Source organism: Bacillus rossius, chromosome 16 (genome assembly GCF_032445375.1).
Source record: "Bacillus rossius redtenbacheri isolate Brsri chromosome 16, Brsri_v3, whole genome shotgun sequence".
NCBI lineage: Eukaryota > Metazoa > Arthropoda > Insecta > Phasmatodea > Bacillidae > Bacillus > Bacillus rossius.
In genome coordinates this window covers 2,068,909-2,088,738 of record NC_086343.1, presented here as the reverse complement: position 1 = coordinate 2,088,738, position 19,830 = coordinate 2,068,909, and the positions used below count along the sequence as shown (strand labels likewise).

At 41.7% G+C, this 19,830-nt stretch overlaps 1 protein-coding gene across 1 annotated transcript in view; it reads left to right on the top strand.

Annotated features, from left to right (window-relative positions):
* LOC134540365 (LIM and SH3 domain protein Lasp) overlaps positions 1–16,083 on the top strand; it is a 43,069-nt gene extending 26,986 nt beyond the window's left edge. The window contains exons 3-8 of the mRNA XM_063383047.1: positions 3,238–3,322; positions 5,346–5,446; positions 6,173–6,258; positions 10,355–10,579; positions 13,024–13,166; positions 13,735–16,083. Of these exons, the coding sequence (XP_063239117.1) occupies positions 3,238–3,322; positions 5,346–5,446; positions 6,173–6,258; positions 10,355–10,579; positions 13,024–13,166; positions 13,735–13,911 (817 nt within the window). The 3' untranslated portion in view covers positions 13,912–16,083. The remainder of the gene's footprint in view (positions 1–3,237; positions 3,323–5,345; positions 5,447–6,172; positions 6,259–10,354; positions 10,580–13,023; positions 13,167–13,734) is intronic.
* The last annotated feature ends 3,747 nt before the right edge of the window (positions 16,084–19,830 follow it).

Below are 19,830 nucleotides of genomic sequence, written 5' to 3'. Positions count from 1 at the left end.
GCATGCTGTATACTGCACACTACATGCTGTATACTACATGCTGTATACTACATACTGTATACTACATACTGTATACTACATACTGTATACTACATACTGTACACTACATACTGTATACTACATACTGTACACTACATACTGTACACTACATACTGTACACTACATACTGTACATTACATACTGAATGCTGCATACTAGATAGTGTATACTGCACACTAAATACTGTATACTGCACACCGTATAATACCCGCCCACGCCCTGACCGGGAGTTGCCCTCAAGTGGAGCCGTTTATTTCTTTTGTAGTCTCACTTGGAGCACTTATTTTATAATTGGCGTGGTCCCGGCCAACACGTGGCGACAGCTGAGGCTGCAGGCGGCCGGGCGGCAGGGGGGCAGTGGGGCGGGGCCCGGGGAAAGCGAGCGGCCCGCGCACTGCCTTACAAGGAGCCGGTTTCACTGGGTCACCGCCTGACTCACGCGGCGCACATTGTCTGCAGTGACATCAGCGAACCAACATTCATTTGCGACTCTTGTGCATATTGACGTGAACAGGCCATCTCACAAGAGTTGGAGCCACTTTGCCTGCTGTTTGCTTTCGCATTCTTTCCATTTGTTGGCGACTGTGGTAATGTTTTAGCAAATCGGAGCATTGGGACATATCCCTCATCCCTTGCCCGCGCTCTGTGACGCGAACATGCAGTAGTATAGACATGAGCAGTTCCCGCGTTAGAGCGAGATAGTACACTGCGTTCCAGCTGCCGTGAGAACTCTCTACCCTTCATAACCTACCTAAGTGCGTGCTTTCAGACGGTAAGGCGGCAAAATACGAACATATGTCACTTTGAGCAGGTGCATATATTTCATGCGTGACTGTTAGGGTGTGTTTTTCCTTGAGATTTATTCAATGGCGTCTTGAAATATGAATTTATTAAAAAAATCTGAATTGGGTACACATGTTGGTTAGTTTAGTTTATGTGATTCATTTTGGAGTACTTAAAACAATAGTTCCCATTGAGAAAGTTACTTTTTTTTTAATTCTATCCCTTAAAAAGCAATGAAGTACGCAAAATATAACTCTCCTGATGGATTTTGATTATTTACGGTATGCAAAATCGCTTCGTTCAGGAACTACCAATTTGAAACTCGTGTGTTGTAAGTCGGCGGCGCACGAAGAGACAAGGACAGTGTGTTGGAGGGAGATTGTTGCACTCTGCGGTCTAAGCGCGATGCCCCGGCAACCAGCAACCAGCGCGCGCAGGGCGGGGCAGGAAGCCATGCCACATGTGCAGCCCACGTGGTGGTCCTCTTAGTGCTGCCGTGCTGCCTGGCTTTATTAGTTATGATCATTTCAATAAAAGTAACTGTGGGGAAATTCAAGAGTATGTGTTTGGTAAAAAAAAATATATATATAGTGTCTGTGAAACTTCATAGTCTGTTGTTAAAGTGTTTGTTTAACGTGTCGGAGTGTCCTGGTGTGAGGAATGTCTCCCACAGCCGGGAAAGGAAAAGAAAGACTCTACTCCGATCACTTGCAGTACATATTGCGTTATCTTGCTTTCGCAGACGTTACCCATTTTTGTCAGCAGGTCTGCTGCTGATGTTAATTATCTAAGGTAGCCTTAGTTTTATAAATTCCAACGCGCACTTGTACCTTAAACCCTGTCGTCACTAATTGCTTTTAGTTCCGTGGAGCAAGTGTGCAGTGGTAACCGGCGCTGCGCTCGGGAGCGCCCATTGCCCATTGCCCATTGCCCACTGATTGCCTACGTGCACACGGAGAGGCCAGAGCAGATTGCTCCAGACTGCCCACTGTCCACTGGACGCCTTATGCAACTGCACAGGACACCTCGCCAAGTTCCTTACGTTCATCATCAGCGCTAAATAAATTTAAAATGCTTCCTGAACATGACTTGTAATGTCAAATTGTAAAATATATTGTGTTTTGATTTTATTTCCTAAATGATTTTGCAGCTCGTTTTTTTTTTTTGCATAGGAAATGTATTTTATACATTTTGAACATTATTGTGTGGTACATCTGAAGTAAATATTGATTTAAAAAAACAGGTTGTTTTATTATAATGTAAGTTTTTGGTTTTATATGATCGTCATATTGTGGTGCGATATGATGCGATACGTGTGTATGATACAGCAGCACTAGCTGAAGGATTCGCCCTTCGTTGTGAGGAGGTTAGAGCCGACTGGACCCAGGGCGGAGGCACTGAAGATGAGGCGCCACCGCAGTGTTATCTCGGCTGTCTAGTGCTGATACAGATGGTGATTTGTTATCGCTTCTGATAGCTATGCGTGCAGAACAGGGAGACAACTGGACACGAGGACAACTGCAAACCGTAGGCGAATGGGAAAAAAATAGAGGAACATGACATACATCCAGCAAGTGACGCCACGATAGTTCCTCGCTAGCGTCCGTGGGCTCTGGTGCGGAATGCTACATGGACGATGCAGGTTCAGAAGTCTGCTGGCCATTTCCATGTCGGTCGTGTGCGACCATTTACTTTGGAAAGTTCCGTGCCATGTGGCAGGGGCGTAGCCAGGGGGGGGGGTTAGGATTTCTATCCCCCCCCCCCCTTAGACATTATTTTTTTTCTTATCTGAAAGCAGGTTAGCTAAAAGCCTGGGTGTCTTACTGCTATCACCGGCCACTGCACTGGAGGGGAAGAGTAAGCGAGCCCTACCGATTCTCCTTCCCTTCCCCTACCCCTGTCGCGAGCAGAAGCTATAAGGTTGTGACGCCGTGACGGGTCCCAAGCTTTCAAATATCTTACACCTATTGTATTTAACCAGCGCGGTAATTAGAAGCAGGTGGTGACTGGGTAACTCTGCGGCCGTGCCTCGCACGCCACAATCTCAGTGTCTACCCCAGACACAAGAGGCTAGTCTATTTTTGTTATGCTTTATTGTTTTCGTTTTGTAAAAATTTTATGTTAGTGTAGAGAATATTTTTAATGTGGTGAAGTGTAAAAGATATGGCTTAATACCTTAACTTCGCCACCCAAAATAACGATAAATGAATTAATAAAATGAATGGTGACAGATGTAGTTTCCCGGCTGTAGCAGACCGGTTACATCAGGTTGTGGCAAGGCGCGAGTGCCTCGTCATGTCATACAGCTAGGATGGGTATGCCTCCATCAAGACGCTGGCGGGTGAAATGAGGAGTGGGTGCAGTGCAGGAGCTGGGAGCGGAGTGTGGTGTGGAAGACTGCGCCGCTTGTTGCAGGCACATCCCCAAGGCCAAGGCCACCACCATGGCGGAGACGCCGGAGCTGAAGAGGATCGCAGAGAACACCAAGATACAGTCGAACGTGAGTGTCCCTGCCATCCTGCCTGTCCGACCGGACTCGATGCCAGCACGGGACGAATGTCAGCTGTTCAGCTACCGGGGAGTTCCCCTAGATGCAGTAGCGGATCCAGAGGGGGGGGGGGAAGGGGGGCTAAGGTGCTCAAGCCCCCTTCAAAAGCACCTGGGTCCACTATTGTTTTAGTGTTTGCCGTGATAAAGCCTAGCCTCAGCTAGGTCAAGCCCCTCCCAAACCAAAATCCTGGATCCGCCACTGCCCAGATGTCTAGTACCAGCACGCGCGACTGTTCCATCCTCAATCTTTCATGTCATTACTTTCATTCCATTTTACCATGAGCCAGCGGAAACATACAGTTATGCGTACATGCATTTACACTGTAATCATTCTGCGCGTGCATATGGTCTTCCCGAGTGTGCCGTCGCGTCGCCTGGGGAAGTTGCCCTGAGTCAGTGTGCTGAAGACCACAGGTCACGGTGTCATGGCGGAGAGGCCAGGCCCGTTAGTCACTGGGACGGCAAGGCCACGCCTGGGTGATTGCATTCATGGGCGTTCATCCGTCCCTGCCCACCTGGGAGGCCTGCCACGCGCGGAGCCGCAGCACGCCTGGGTTTGTTCGTGGCCTACCGTCGCCTACCGCAGTGTGACAACACACAAACATAACCTTGGACATAGCCACTCCAAATTCTCGTCGTTTGTCACAGATAAAACCTGAAGAATGGACTAAGAAAGATGAATACACAAACTCACCGAAAACATTGTCTCCTTCTGGCAACTGCGTGTTCGTCGGTGCGGTGATATTTTTCTGATTTCCTTCCACGGAGTTCTCAGTGCTGTCTGTGCTTTTAACATTCGACATGGGCTGATTTGGCTTGTTTTTCTGTGGTTACTTGTAGGTCTATTCATCTTTCTTTGTCCGTTCTACAAGTTTTCTCTATAACACACGGTATAAACATGCAATGGCGTATGTCCAAAATAATGTATTAAATTAGTCTTCCCCGGTTTCAAGATTTAGTCTTAGAACAGAAACCAGTCGTGGAACAGGGAAGAGAACTGTCCACTTTCTCCGACCCGCCCGCGATGGTCTTTATTTTTAGTTTGAAAGAATGCTTTTAGATAAAAAACCACATTCTAAATTCTGAAGAGAACTTATACGAAATTTTTTTAGTGTTCCATTATAATCGTTTTTTTTTTTCAACCCCTGCAAGGTTTCCTTCAATGATGGCTTCAGTAGTATAAATATTAACAACCTTCTCACGTACAGTTTCGATGATACCTTAACGTCACTGACGTCATTAATATTTTATCTTGAAATTGTAAACTTTTTAAGTTTAAGCGGTTGCTAGGCATTTTATTTTGTTCTAGACGTTTGTTTAGTATTGAATTGCCACTGCTGGAGTTTTGCTCCACGTGGTCGCAGCGCGGCGGTCACGTGATCCTGGCTTGCTAGTCGCTGACACCACGCGCTGCCCCTCCCTACCAGGGGGCGAGTGCATTCACTCCCCTTTCTTCCTGCCTTCCTCACATTCTCCCTCCCTCCTTCTTCCTGCCTTCCTCACATTCTCCCTCCCTCCTTCCTGCCTTCCTCACATTCTCCCTCCCTCCTTCCTGCCTTCCTCACATTCTCCCTCCCTCCTTCCTGCCTTCCTCACATTCTCCCTCCCTCCTTCTTCCTGCCTTCCTCACATTCTCCCTCCCTCCCTCCTTCCCTTCTTTTCTCACTCCCTTTCCCTTTTCTTCCTCTCTCCCCCTTACAACCCTTCACCAGTTTCGTCCTCACTTCCTCCCTCCCTTCTCTACTTTCTGCCTTCCTCTCATCCCATTTTCCCCCTTCACCATTTCTTCCTCTCTTCCCTTTTTCTTGGTCCCTTTCTTCCTTCCCCCTTTCTTTTCTTCCCAATTATTATTCTCGCTTTCTTCCTCCCTTCCCTTTCTTCCTCCCTTCTCTCCCTCATGTCCACCCTGGCTCCCTGTCCCTGGGTACCCGCCTGGCCGACGGTGAGCGAGTGTGTGTGTGGTGTGTGTGCAGGTGAAGTACCACGCAGAGTTCGAGAAGGCGAAAGGCAAGTTCACGCAGGTGGTGGATGACCCGGAGCTGCTGCGCATCAAGCAGAACACCAGGATCATCAGGTGAGTGCCCCTCTCGGACAACACCTGGCCAGTCGGATAATGCATTTGTAATCCTAGACATTTTATGAAAACTCCCTCAAGCACAGTAATTTGAGGAGAAAATGTATTTGAGTCTGCAATCACCCAGACTGTGAGTTTTTTTAGATAGTGTTTTATTTCATTGTCATACACATTATATAATGGTGTTAACAACATTCTGTTTGAATGTTCACTTTTGTATCATAATTCAAGGCCGAATATGGAGATGATGGATCTGGATCTTCTTTATTTCATTCATTTAAAAAAAATGGTATATTTTAAGATATTTTCAGGGAAGTCAGGGAAATATCGCGAATTTGTGTGTACACTCTTTCTTCATCACACTGAAGGAAGAATCTGTCCGTGTGAAAAGGCAAGGTGTCTGCTTACAATGTGTTAGTTACCGAGACACTCGGAGGCAGGCGGCTACGAGGAGGGAAGCAGGAAGCCTCGAGTGTTGATGCGGTGTTATGAACAGTCACCTGGGTGTATGTATGTTGCCATGGCGACCTCTAGGGGGCTTGGGAGATGTGGCGTACATCAGCCGGTTTTTGTTTCAAACCCTGGAAGGGAGAGTTCGGGACCCCGCGGACCTAACCCTGGCTACGTGCCTGCTGGCAACGAATGGCAGTGATACCAATCTTGACTGGCGACTGTAGCCGGTGGTACACAGGGTGAGGTAATGTGTTGTGGGGTGCGATGTTGCAGCAACGTTGCGTACCACGGAGACCTGGAGAAGAAGGCTGCCATGGAGCAGAAGCGTGGCACAACCAGCGACAACGAGAACAGCAACGGTGAGTTGCTCCGAGACAAGTGTTGCAAAGTCAAACTGTGGTGGAACTGGCATTGTTGTAGTATATTGTTATAACTTTTAGAGGTGCAGTATAGGCATCAATGTTACTGATTTTTTGTAGAAGTGTTTTACAGTTCGTAAAATACTTCATTAGAATTTTTTATTATTTTTACACACACACACACACGTTGTGTGTGAAAGAAAGTTTGTTTCTGTTCAAAATTTCCATTTAGGGTACTCATTAGTAGTTATCTGAAGCTTGCAGAATTCTTCTTAAAGAAAAACATTACATACTTTTCTAAACACTCACAGCATGCAAACATTCCTTGCAGAATACAAAAAATTTTTGCTTTGTGGACAGAAGTTCTAAGTTTTTTCCTGGGTAAATATTGTTGAAATAGTTTTTAGTGCTCTCGTATATATTCTGGGAATTTTTTTTTTATGTGGAATAATTTTTAGTTGTAAAGCAATTTCTACAAGAGTAGAGGGTTATGTTTATTCGTTTGCTTTTGTAAAGCCTCACTAATACAAAACAGTTGTGGGTACAATTTATTTTCACAGTTGCAAAATATCATTAATTGCATGCAGTGGTATTATTATTAGACTGTTTTTCTTTGTTGTTAGGTATTGTCATAATATGTATTATTTTATTTGTTTGAAGAAAATAACATTTTAAGAATTTGACTTGTTCGAGTAGATATGCAGTAGTTTGGTTAGTACTCGTGTTTTTAATATAAGGTACCAAATTAATACAAGTCCATTCAAGTTTTAGTACTGAAGTTTCACATCATTTATTGCTTGCTAATCTGTTCAAAAACTGTGTGCGATTATTACCTGGATACAGTTTTTGGTGTTGTGCGTCCCTGATGTGAGTCGTGCATTGTGCATCGCCGCGCAGGTGAGCTGTGGCACGACTGTGTGGCACGACTGTGTGGCACGGTGCGACGCTGGCGTGCAGCTGTGCTCGTTGCGTGCCTCGTGCACCCCCGTGTTCTGATCAGCGCCCGGTGTCGGGATAGTTCCATTGCATCCAGGGGTGCAACAACTAAATATTCAAAGGGGGGGGGGGGGGGGGGCAATATACCTTTCTATAAAGAATCACCGATCCCCCCTATTGAAGCGGGGGGCCCGGGGGTCCTCCCCCGGGAAAATTTGTATTTCAAGGTGGAAAATGGTGCTATTTAAGCAGTTTTATCATCTAAAAATTGATTACACAGCACTTTCTTTGCCCCAGTTTGCCCCCACTTCAAGGTTTCAGAAGGGGGGGGGGGGGGGGCAAAATATCCTTCCCCCCCCCCTTGTTGTTGCGCCCCTGATTGCATCGCACATTTTTACTAATCTACCCTCTATTTTAATTTTGGATAGAAATTCAGCAATGGAAATCCACCCCTTACCCCAATCCTCCCTTAGATCACACGCTATGTATCATTTTATTTTCAGGTTATCGTAAAATGCTTACTTCTGTGCATGATTTTCTTTCTGTAAATGATTTTCTTTAATGATTGGTTGAATATGAGTTTCTGTGTACAAACTACTGCTGTCAGTATTTGTTCTCTAGGTCAAGCCTTTTCAAGAAAGTGCACGTACTTTTCACTGCTGAGTTCTTTGCTCTCGAGATATTGCCGATACGTTAACACGTAAAAACTTTCTTTTCGTTAACTGCAGTTGTAGATATTTTTTTGTGAAATGTTTAGCGTTTCTGTGCATGGCTTTGTTATCGTATGTGTTTGTACTAATATTTTTGTGTGTTTGAGTTTGTCATTTTATGTACAGTATTCGTCATATTTTAAATCTGATCTTTGCCAACTGTTTCTGAAATAATTTCTGATAAAATATCCCCGTTTGTAATTGCAAATACTCTAAAGTAAACTTTTCACGCCTTACCCTACAAACCATTAATAGAAGAAGTGGTTTAAGGTTGTGCAAAAAAAATGTAACATTAAAGTGAGTTCCTGTGAATATTAATATGTTTTAAATACCTTAGACTTTTTTCATTGCTACATAAAACTCCAAATTAAGTCGTTGAACTGGTTGGGTTAGTTGTGTGTTTAAACTTGTTCAAATGGTTACATGAAAATTGAAGTTTTATTTTACTTAAGGAAACCATTTTGAACTAAAATAAAATTAATTTACACCTAACATTATTGTACATGTTAGTAACAGTTTAGATGGATAAATTATAGATGATAAACAACCAAAAAAATTTTTACCATGATGCTTCTAAAATTTACAACTTATTGTTTTTGTAAGCAGAAAATAGCATTTTAAGCATATTGTTGGAAATTTCACACAGAAGATATATTATTAAGTGAATTTGAAGATTGACCTTGCAAAAAACACATCTAGCCAGCGCATTGCAGCATGATTGGGGAAAAGATTATGGGGTTTAATTGTGAGATACAACACCAAAAGCATGTAAAACACTGCGTAACACCTAAATGCGTGTTAATGCACCATATAGCACCAAAATACAAGCATTTAACCAAATATTAAATTCAAATCCTAAAAAAGTAAACTTTTAATGTTTGAAATTCAAGGAATGTCGTTATTTTCGGACAAAACATTATACCAAATTGCATGCATAAGAAAAATTAAATTATTTTGTTTTATTGTGCATCTCTTATTGAGTCACTTTTAAAACACACATGAATGCTTTTTTTTCTATTCTGGTTGTATCTTTTTTAGACAATTTAATTACAAATTATTTTATTGTAAAAAAATGCAGCATATAAATCATACCACTATTTTGCTAGCGTAAGTATTACAAAACAGCTTTTATAATAATAAAAAAAATAACACAGAAGAAATCCTCTGTTTTAAAAATGAAATTGGACTAAAATAAAACCATCAAATTTTGAGTGGTTTTGTGTGTAAATATATGATCGACAAGAAGTAAAGCCAAAATGAATAAAGTCAAGTCCTCTACATTACCTACTTTGTTGCCGTCTCGATGAGAACACGATATACATCTGCCATTGATTACGTTTATAACTGTATGCAATTACAAACAGGGATGATAGTCAAGGGTTGGTATTTAAAGTGTAAATTGAGTAGTTAGTAGCTTGTGGTATGTGTGCACGGCATGGTGGACGCTACGAGCAGTAACACAGGTGAGTGATGCCTGTCGCTTTCGGTGCGGTCTGGAACTGGCTGTGGGTTTCTGTCAGGCTGGCCATTAGTCCGCTGTGTCCGGGATCTGGTTCCCAATTGGCTGCATGTCAGTAGCAACAAGAACAATCTGATAGGTTCTGTGAATGCTATTTTAATATTCGCAGAGTTGTAATGTATAGAGCTAGCTAGTGGTTGATACATCTACTATGTTATCTTTCTTTATCTTTCATTATAAATATTGATATCGGTGGTGTAACAAGCATTGCTTTTATCCATGAAATTAAATAATTTTGCTCAGTTTACAGCTTAGTTCATGTCCTCTTTGAAGTAATGCATTCCTATGCTTGGTTCTTTTAGTGGCACACTATTTCCTAGATAGATTTTTAAATCTTCCAAAGTAAATTTTATGTTATATGACCCACATAAGTGCTGCAACAGTCATTAGGGGAAAAAAAATATTCTGTTTAATTTGGTTACTAAAATGTTGTAACTGGACAAAAAAAATCAATAATAATTTACTGACAACGTGAAGTTTTTAAACTAGTCTGAGGTTGAATAAATTCCATAGATTTATATAGGTAAAATAAAATTTGTAACTGGTATTCTATACTAGCAAAAGTAAAAGTAAGCTGTTCATGGTAATGGTGTGCGTTGATTTGTACATTAATTGTTCAAAATAAATTTATGTTTCCATAGTTATATACCTACCTTATGACTCGTACATCCAACTATAACTCATCTGTCCATTCCCCATCCACGTCGATTGAGAAGTCACGTCAGTTGAAAATAAATTATGATAACTCATTTCCAAATCATATTGATCGGATCACTCGGCTACCGTGGTTAGGATCAACCATTTGCCATCCATGTCGTGTATCCCTCACCTGTGCTGATAAACGATTGCCTTGAGCCGTGGCTCGGTGGTTGGGCGTGCTGTGCATGTTGCTGTGCGGAGTGTGCCGTGCTGACTGTGTGTGGGTGGGCAGGCAACTTGCCCGTGATGCCTCCGCCCCCGCCCCAGCAAGCCCCCGTCCAGCCAGAGCCCCCCACGAACCACCACCAGCACCAGCACCACCCGGTGCAGAAGCACCAGGCGGCGCTGGGCCCCGGCAAGATCGCAGACTACGACCCGCTGACTGACGGGCCGCGGAACTCCCCGTACTCCGCCCGCCAGAGCTCCACCGTCATCTACACCTCGGACAGAGGACCAGGTACGGAGTCCCCGAGTCCCGGAGCGCTCGCTCTTCCTCCCTCACTGGATGTAACTGTGCGCACTTATCCGTCATCTATGCTCGTTAAAAAAATTTTTGATATTAATTGTTCAGTTAAATCATTATTCAATGCCCAGCTAACTTGCATATGCGAGCACTGAAAGAATGCTGGGAGTTTCCTGAGAAATCCCTCAACTCTCTGTGCCCATGTCTGCTGGGATCGGAACCAGACCGGACTGGCCACGTGTAGCGTAGTGTCGGAGGTACAGTCACGACAAAGAGCTGCCCGGTCACCCGCAGGTAAGTCTGTCCGCTCCACGTGTGTGTCCTGGGTACGTTCTGTGTTGCTGGGTGACGGGGAGTTGCTGTGTCCGTGTGGTGTGGTGTTGGTTTGCCCCCTGTCGCGATGCGTGCTACCTGAAGATAGCTTTTTGTGTCTGCTTTCTCTTCGCAGTTTCGATAGAAGCATTACTGTTGTGCGATATCCGCTCGAGCCACACCAGCTGTATATTGCTGTGCGGTTGTGACTAAAATTTATTATTGTGTTCAAGTATGTGCACGTATTCACAGAAAATGTTTGATTTCTGAAGCCTTTGTGTAAAGGAATTTTGTGCAGTTTAGGAATCCATGCTGCGGTCTGTACAATTCTGCTCGGCTTGTTTTTGCAGTTGGAGGTAGATTTCCCGACAACTGGGTTGAACGGCTGCCTGATTGGCTGCTGTTGGGCGGCTCGGCCGCTCGAGGTTTGCGATCCGTGCGTTGCGTTGCGTGGCCTGCGTTCGTAGTGTTTCTTGTCACAGGGTGGAGTGCTTGTCTCTCACCGTCGTGTAGTGTTGCGATGCACGGGTCGGGAGCCTGGTGTGGTGTGTTTAGTGTTGGCCCTTGCGAACTGTGAGACCAGCTTGTGTGAATCATGTGCAGAACAACACTACTTCTGCAGGTAAACCCAAACCTATTGGTTCCCTCGGGGTTAAGTTTAACATAAGCTATTGGTCTGTCCCTTTTAACTTTTTTTTCCTTCTACTTTTTTCTTTTGCATCGGGAGCTGATCCAGTATTTGTTCTGAAAGGTAGTAATCCAATAACATTGAGGTATAAATTTACAAAGTATTTTTTGATGAATCTACTAATGCTTTTGTTAAAAAAACAAGATCAGAAGCATCTTTAATTAACATAACCAAAACATCAGATTGTATACTGTCTTTGCGTCCAAGTCCTCTACTGGGCTGTAGAATGGTTGCAATTGTCAACTTGTTAGTGAAATATGTAACTATTCAATTTGAGATTCTTCTATTAAATGGTTGTCAACTGTCTTACTAGAATCAAACAAAATCAATGCTTGAATTGAATGATGTCCTCTCAAAGCATTACAGAATCAAAACCAAACATCTTCACACCCAAAATTTTCAGTGTGGTTCAAAACTCTTCAATGCCACATTGCTTAAAATGGCTAAACCCTGTCAAATACCAGTATTGCAGATGTTCAGTCTCTGTTTGAACACGCAGGGTGGCAGCACTAGTCAACTAGACATCTGGTTCAACGCTATCAACTTAAGAGATGTGGAAGGTGCCTGTTGTGGGGACTTAAACAAGTTGGGGTTGGCAGCAGGGCTGTTTCTTGGCCAATAGGTTTACGGTGCGTTAAAAGTCGCAGGCGTGTCATCTTGCTATGAGCCTTTATTTATTTCTCGATTGTTTGTTAGTCCTATGTGGATACGCTTGCTGCATTGCCAGATGACCTGTTGTCTTCTTGTCTGAAGCCTTTGCTACCAGTCTCGTAGCTGACTGTGTAATCAGCACACAAAGTGGTTTGTTAAAACTTACTGTTCTTTTAATCGAGCCATCACTCCATAATTATTTTTGAAGCTTGTCTTCCCCACAATAAGTGCAAATGTTGGTCTTTAAGCTGGGTGTATGCCAACATTAGTGGCTACCGAGACTATCCTGAAATTAATTTTGATTTTACAATTTATTTGCAGTTTGTGTTTGTGAATTGTTATGAACATGTTGAACACAGTGTTAGCACCGGTACCTTTTAATGCTGTCGCTGTCTGAATGTGGCATTTTTGCAGTCGATCCCTTGTAAGTCATGCTTTATCATTGGTGCGGTACTAAAGTATTCTGTTTAGTTGTAATTAAAAATTGAAAAGTGATCCATTTTCAGGCCAAGTTGTACTCATAATCATAAAAAATGTTTTGATTGATTTCGCAGCAGTCCAGTTGACACACAGACAGTGATGAATTGGAAGAGTATCGAATCCCTCGCGATCCAATTGAGACATATCTCGAATTCATGGTTGGACTTGTGAATTTGTCCATTCCCGGAGGTACCGAGTATTGTACTGGGTGTTAAAAGAGTCGCTGGGAGCGTGCTTGCGCCGTGTCAGCGTGTCAGCGTGTCAGCGTGGCACCGAGAGTCGAGCTGGAGCGCGACGTTGCTTGCAGTGACCAGTCCGCCCAGCCGGAGGGTGGGCTCCATCGCTGACCTGGACCCAGTGAACGACTTCTACGGCTCGCTGGCGTCGGACGGGCGGCCCAACAACCAGCACCATGCCCATGCCCACGCCCCGCCCAAGCAGCCCGCGGGGGTGAGTGGCCCGTGCAGCAGTATAGTCTTGGCATTGTTATAAGCGTCTCATCCATTTATGTAGCGTTTTTTTTTTCTACATTTATTGGTGCATGCAAAGTTTTACTTCTACCAATAATGTCTAGAGGTGGGCAGAGACACTCGAAAACTTGAGCCGAGTTAAGTGAGAGCTGCAGTTAGCTTTTTTTATTCAAAGGTTTTTTGGATTAACATGTAGAGTAGCAGGTTATGTAAAATAATGCGAACAGGAACTGAAATTAAAGGTTGGTCGGTTAGGCTAGAAGAAAGGTTAGCTGCATAGGTAAAAACACCAAGTTTTATTTCATAATTAAAACTTGTTACAAACGCTTTCCATATAATTTAGTTTTCCAGAAATTATTACATGATGTGGAAAAAAAATTAGTGGGATTCTATCAATCTTAATATTTGTATATTCAAATAATTTGGTATTTGTATTCAAACTAAAGGTCTAGATTTAAGTGGTGTGACTACCTTACATGCTGTCGTGTGACTTGCACCGAGGACAGACTGAAGACGCTCAGTTTGCCGTGTCGGTGTGTTTTTGGCAGAAAGTGTTCAAGGCGATGTACGACTACGACGCCCAGGACTCGGACGAGGTGTCGTTCCTGGACGGGGACGTGATCGTGAACTGCACGCCGATCGACGAGGGCTGGATGACGGGGCTGGTGCAGCGGACGGGACAGACGGGCATGCTCCCGGCCAACTACGTGGAGCCCGTCAACTAGGCCCGCCGACCACGCCTATTTATTACACTAGCATGTTCTACTCGCTTTCATAGTGTGTGAATGTTACCAGTAATACACTTCTTTCAACTTCATTTCTTTCCTTGTCGTTTGATATTAATTGTATAATCAAGTTTATTATTCCACATTTAACTTTTTTTGATGTCTGGTATTACAATAATTGTCATGGAATGTCGACTGTTGACCATTAAGTCTTGACGTGGATTTTTCAGTTCCGAGGTAATTTTTGAAGTTATATACATTGTAATTTTGCTATTGTTTATTCGTAAATGATATATAGTTGTTTATTGCCTTGTTATAAAACCGAAAGATAATATTGAGATTGTGAAAATATTGTACAGTGTATTTTTTAGAAGGTATTTTTTACATGTAAATATTTTAGAAAACTTATTGTCTTTGTCCATGTGCCTTAAAAAAATGCCAGGATGTAGCGTGTTGTGAGCAGTGCTATTGTCTCTCTCTCTCTCTGTTTCCATTTCAACATTCCTGCAAACATGGGTTCTTGCGATCAGTTATGTCGCATTTAGGGCTCCTTTTCAGTCCATTGAAGGATTTTTATTTTAACTTTCTGTTTGGTTGTAGGAAAGTAAGTAACTTTATCTACACACGCATTCCATAATTTTCTTTATTTCTTTATTCTGTATTTAAGGTTAAGCTATTTCAGATCATTCATTACATTTTTAGGAATATGTACAGCATTCTTTTTTTTTTTTTTCAATCTCAGATTGTTCTTTTTAGGGAGAAATTAGTTGACAGTATTAAAACATTAGCAATACTGTAGGGTTATAAGTTACAGTATCAAGGTTAATTTTCTTTTATGTATATTGTTGGGAAGATTAAGTCCTTATCTTGAGCGACTTGCATACAGAGTCATTCCTTGCTTTTGCATTTTAAATAATTTTTTTGTTAGGTACCACATCCTCAGTCCAAACAATCTTAAGTAAGTTATGTTTTGAATCACACTGTGGGTTGTTGACTCCAAGTTACTGTATGCAGCATTTGCGTTTTCCGAACAGCAGTTACACAAGCCTCCTCTTCCGACTACCATTGCTCTTACGGTTGTTTGTCCGGTGTTCCTCGCCTCTACGCCTCGTGGCCAATCCGGGCGTCTTCCCGTGCTCTCGTTCTTCCTTCCTTTCAGCCGCGTCTGGCTCTCCCCCGCCTGACTGACGATCCTGGAGGTGAAACAGTGGCTGGATGATGTGGTGAGGGATTCAAACTGACACGTCCAATCTCCCCGTGTGCCTTTCCCTGCAGCGATGCATTAGAAGTGCTGTGGTTGGACGAGTGGTGCGCAACAGGTTGGTAGGACTGCCCCGGTGGCAGAGGTGCCGTTCAGTAAGTAAGAGTGCGAAGTAATTTATTAAACATTGTACTAGAACCTCTTTATTTTAATATCACATATATACATACATACAGCTGCGTATTATCTTATTTAAAATAAAAATAAAATAGTTTAAGGAATCCGTAACTGAAGATTATCAGGGTAGTTTGGTTTCCCGTGAAGTCTCGGGGCACGGAGGTTGCGCACGACTGGTCCAGACTCGGATTGCTGCCGTGCCGTGCCGGTGGGACTGTTGGTATCAAGAGTGCACCAGTTCAAGTGCACTTCATATTTTGTGATCCAATGTATATTGACTGTTTTTTTTACCCGTAGTGTCTTGTCGCGGAAGTACTTTGTTGCAGAGTAATAAATTAATAATGTGTATACATAGAGAAGTTAACTATTTTACATAAAATATTTTAATACTGTTGTAGGTTGTGTTAACAGATGTATAATGCATAGTTGTATGTTTTCTTAATATTTTTTTTTTTGGTAGCAGGATTTTTAATTGTACATCATGCACTGGATAACAGTTAATGATAGCTATATTGGAAACTTGGCTAGTGTACTAGCCTGGTAGGGTAGTTACGTAACCTAGGAGGTGATTGTAATTACAAACAGGTTGTCATGACACCTGGCAGTACGTCATTTGAGTGCTCGAAGGTTTGTGCAATCCTCCGCTGTTCCTATGGAGAAATGATCAGAACTGAAGAAAGTTCCGTGACAGTGTGACCTTGCGCCATGTTGTTGCCCCTGTACAGTGCATCTTGTTGCAAGATGGCTCCTGTGTGTTGTGAGTTTGTAGATTAATAAACAGCTAATAGTTTAAATGAAGCTTTCTCGTGATTGAACCAGCCCAATACCTTTGTGTGCCAATGTACTTCATGTAATTGCAGTATTGTTGTATTGTAAGTAAACTTTTAGTTTTTACTTGAACACAATTGGTCCACCTGTTTTTTTTTCTACAATTTGTACAGTTTTAACCAAACCAAATTTCTTAGCAAGTTTTAATATGAATCTTAGACTTCCGAGAAAACCCTCACAAAGTACTCTATTTTGTAACCATTTAAAGTTTTTTAATTAATTTTGTGCCAATTCTTGTTTTACTGTGGATTTGCAAATTGTGGAGACTAATAGGTCCTAATGTGTAATAAAAAAAACAGGTTTTGACTCGATTCTTTGTAAAATGAACACCAATACATTTTTTCAATTGCAGGAAATACATTGTCACAATTATTTTTAATGAACCCAGTTTTTTAAGAGTATTTATTATCTTGTAGATAATTTAAAATATTTATTGGGAGTTTTATGTGCCAATTAAAAACTAGACAGAAAAACTTTTTAAAAGGGTTACATTGATTTCAATTTTAAGTGAGGTGAAAAATTATTTAAAATTACTATGCGCAAAAACTTTTAAAAAAGATTAAAAATTTAATTTTTCAATGCAGCAAAGTGATGGGTCTCAATTTTTGTTTTTGCGTGTACTGTATTATTTTTAATTACATTAAAGACATGGGTAAAAAAAAAATTTCTGCGCAATACAGCTTTTATTTACGGTGATCAAATTCAATTCAATAACTGTTATTTGAAAAATAATACAATGATTTTTTTTTTGTTATAAATTGGTTTAAAAAATATTAAGTTTTTATAGTTTTAAGGTGGACAGGAGAGGGTTGGATTGTTCGGACCATGGTATTGTTTTTCTCTTTTGTACTACTACTGTTTTCCATTCAATATTCAAATATTAAGGTTTCCTTGTCGTGTTTCGAATTTCTGTGGCTACGAAAATTTACACGACCCGTCGGACTTTTAAGCAATCATACATGAATGTATTATAATTAGGGCTTAATATTATTACGTACTATTTAAAATATCAAAAAATATATAGTTTAATTCAAACTTTAAAAAAATGTGAGTCTCTTATTAGTACTACCAGTGATGTGTAAACATCTGAACTTGGTAATGCAAATTCATGTGTTCTGATGTTGCAAATAAATTTATAATATGCATTAATTGCGATACTGTGTTTCTTGCGTGGTATGTAAACCCACATGGCAATGCATAGTGCTGTTTAGTGCCGAGCGTGATGAATAGTCGCTTTTCAAGTACGTACTTTCTCCACTCGCTGCTAGAGTTCACTTCCTGAATTGTAAACTTTGATTGCCACCATCACGCGCAGGTAGCAGCACCAAATAGAAGGAAATTTTAAATTATAAGAAAAGACTTGTAAAATACTTACTTAACCCCAGCTTTAAACTGATTTTTTGACAAGAAATTTTTTTAAAATACTGCCCATCTTAAAATTTATCAAACATTAGAATATAAATTATTTGAAAGTATTAAAGGATATTTGAACCGTTGTAAAGTTTTATTTTTTAATACCTATGCAAATTCATTTCCTAATATATGTATATATTTTAAGTAATTAATAATATAGGAATAAGGAAAAAATAAAATGTATTCATATATACGTATTTGCTTAAAGCACAACTTGTATAACCTGTTATTTAAAAATGTAAATATATATATATTTTTTTCCAGTGGTGAGGTTTGAGCCACGCAAAAAATACCGCTTGAACTTATCAACCACGCTGTCTACCACTGCTTTATTGGGACATTAACTAGTTACGGGCTTATGTTGCTACATGTGGGTCCGCTATCTTTGGTCACGTTCCAGTTCATCTTCCGTTCCATTTGCACGAAATTACTGCTACCAAATGCATTACACCTAGAGCTAAGATGTTTGCACATAAAAAAACTTTATATGATATAGGAAATGACAAAGCGTGACTGACAATGTAAATGTTTGTATTTACTCGCCATGGTTTTTTTTCCCCTTAATTCCATTCCATAACACAAAGAAACCATAATTTTAGGTATGAATGTTTGCCTGACTTTTTCCTCAATGTGTAGAATATATATCATTCAAAAACAAACAACAAAAAGTAATACCTAACACAGTGAAACATCTTTATAAGATCGCAATAGAACAGAAATGATGTAAAAATGCAACAACCGACGTGACGGGTTAAGCCAAGCCTTCAACACGGTTGTTACGAACAGACGGAGACATGGAGAGGTTACGGCGTGAAGATGACGCCTGAGGTCGCAGCCTCGCCAACTGACTGCTTGGACACGGAAACCACCCTCGGCTGTGGGGGTCGTCTGGCCCACGTGTGGAGGGGCAGGAAATATTTCACATCGAAGGGGTCGAGGGATTGGATGGCATTAAAGTGATACTGCAGGGTGTCGGTTAGGGAACGTTTCATGCAATTTAGTGGGCGGCACCGTGTCTAGGGGGCACCGACCCAGCAGAGAGACCACTCTCGAGGTGTGGGGACGTACTCACCTCGTGCACCTTTACAAGATCCGGGCACGGTGACCCACACGCCACTAGGTCTACACACACACGTGATCACGTGAATATGAACAACATGAGGAAAGCGAAACTTGTATTTACGTATTACACGGTGCTCTGTAACACGGCCCTCGTACACTAGTTACGATAATAAAAACGAAACTGCAAAACGCCTCGCGGCACGACCGGCTTACGGGTGGTCCAGGCCACCTCGTGGCTGAACAAAAAGGTTTGTGTTAATGACAAACACTACTGAGTGGATGTAAACATAATTAATCAAGCATCTATGCCCCCGAGGTAGGCTCAGAGGATGTCAGCGAACATTCTAGATCAAATATGAAAACAGAATTGCTGCAGTCAGCACAAAAGATGAAGTCCCTGGAGTGCTGGAAGAGTCCTGCCTGGGGTGGCGACGCGACTGGGGAGAGACATGGCCACCGAGGTGGTTCATCGCCGCAATGGCGCCGTGAGGCTTACACTTGGTAACACTGTTCACTCTCGCGGCTGTTGGCACGTTGATGAAGCCTGACGTGTGGATGATGGAGTATGAAGGCAGCTGACATGGCTGCACTGTCTTACAGAAGCTAGTGCGAAGCCTTATAAACATAAAAACAGATTTATGTTTTACATGTCGTTATAAGATTGTTATGTGACTTGCCCTTGTTTATTAAATGTGTGCTGGAACGTAACAGTAAATACTTATCACAGAATCAAACAATAAAGAAGACGCTCTTGACAAAAAGACATTTAGAATTGTTATATATTGCCATGAGTATTATTCATTTTAGGTTGTAATTTTCAGTGCTTGTTTATGATGTAAAAGAAGTTTGAAAGTTCCTACTCCGGACAACGCGTAAGAACGCGGTGTCGGCGGTGGAAGAGTTGTGACAGTGCGAGGAAACACCTGGAACGGCTTGCTAGCCAGCAGAGACCGAGAAGTCCTGCAAAATAAAAAAATTTTTTTAGTTATATTCAAAAATAATTCCTTTGGATTCATAACTCACAAGATCTTAAAAGTTAAAATTAAATAATTGTGCCCTAAACAAACTTAAAAAAATGTGGCACAGAAGTAAATTTGTTTCATTTATTGCTAAAGTAATGTGACCTAAAATACTTAAAAATTATATTCTGGGTACTGCAAGATACAATGAATTCCTCGGAAAATGGTTTCATGAAACAAAAGAGATCTCTGCAAGTTGCAGCTTTCGTTCAATAATAT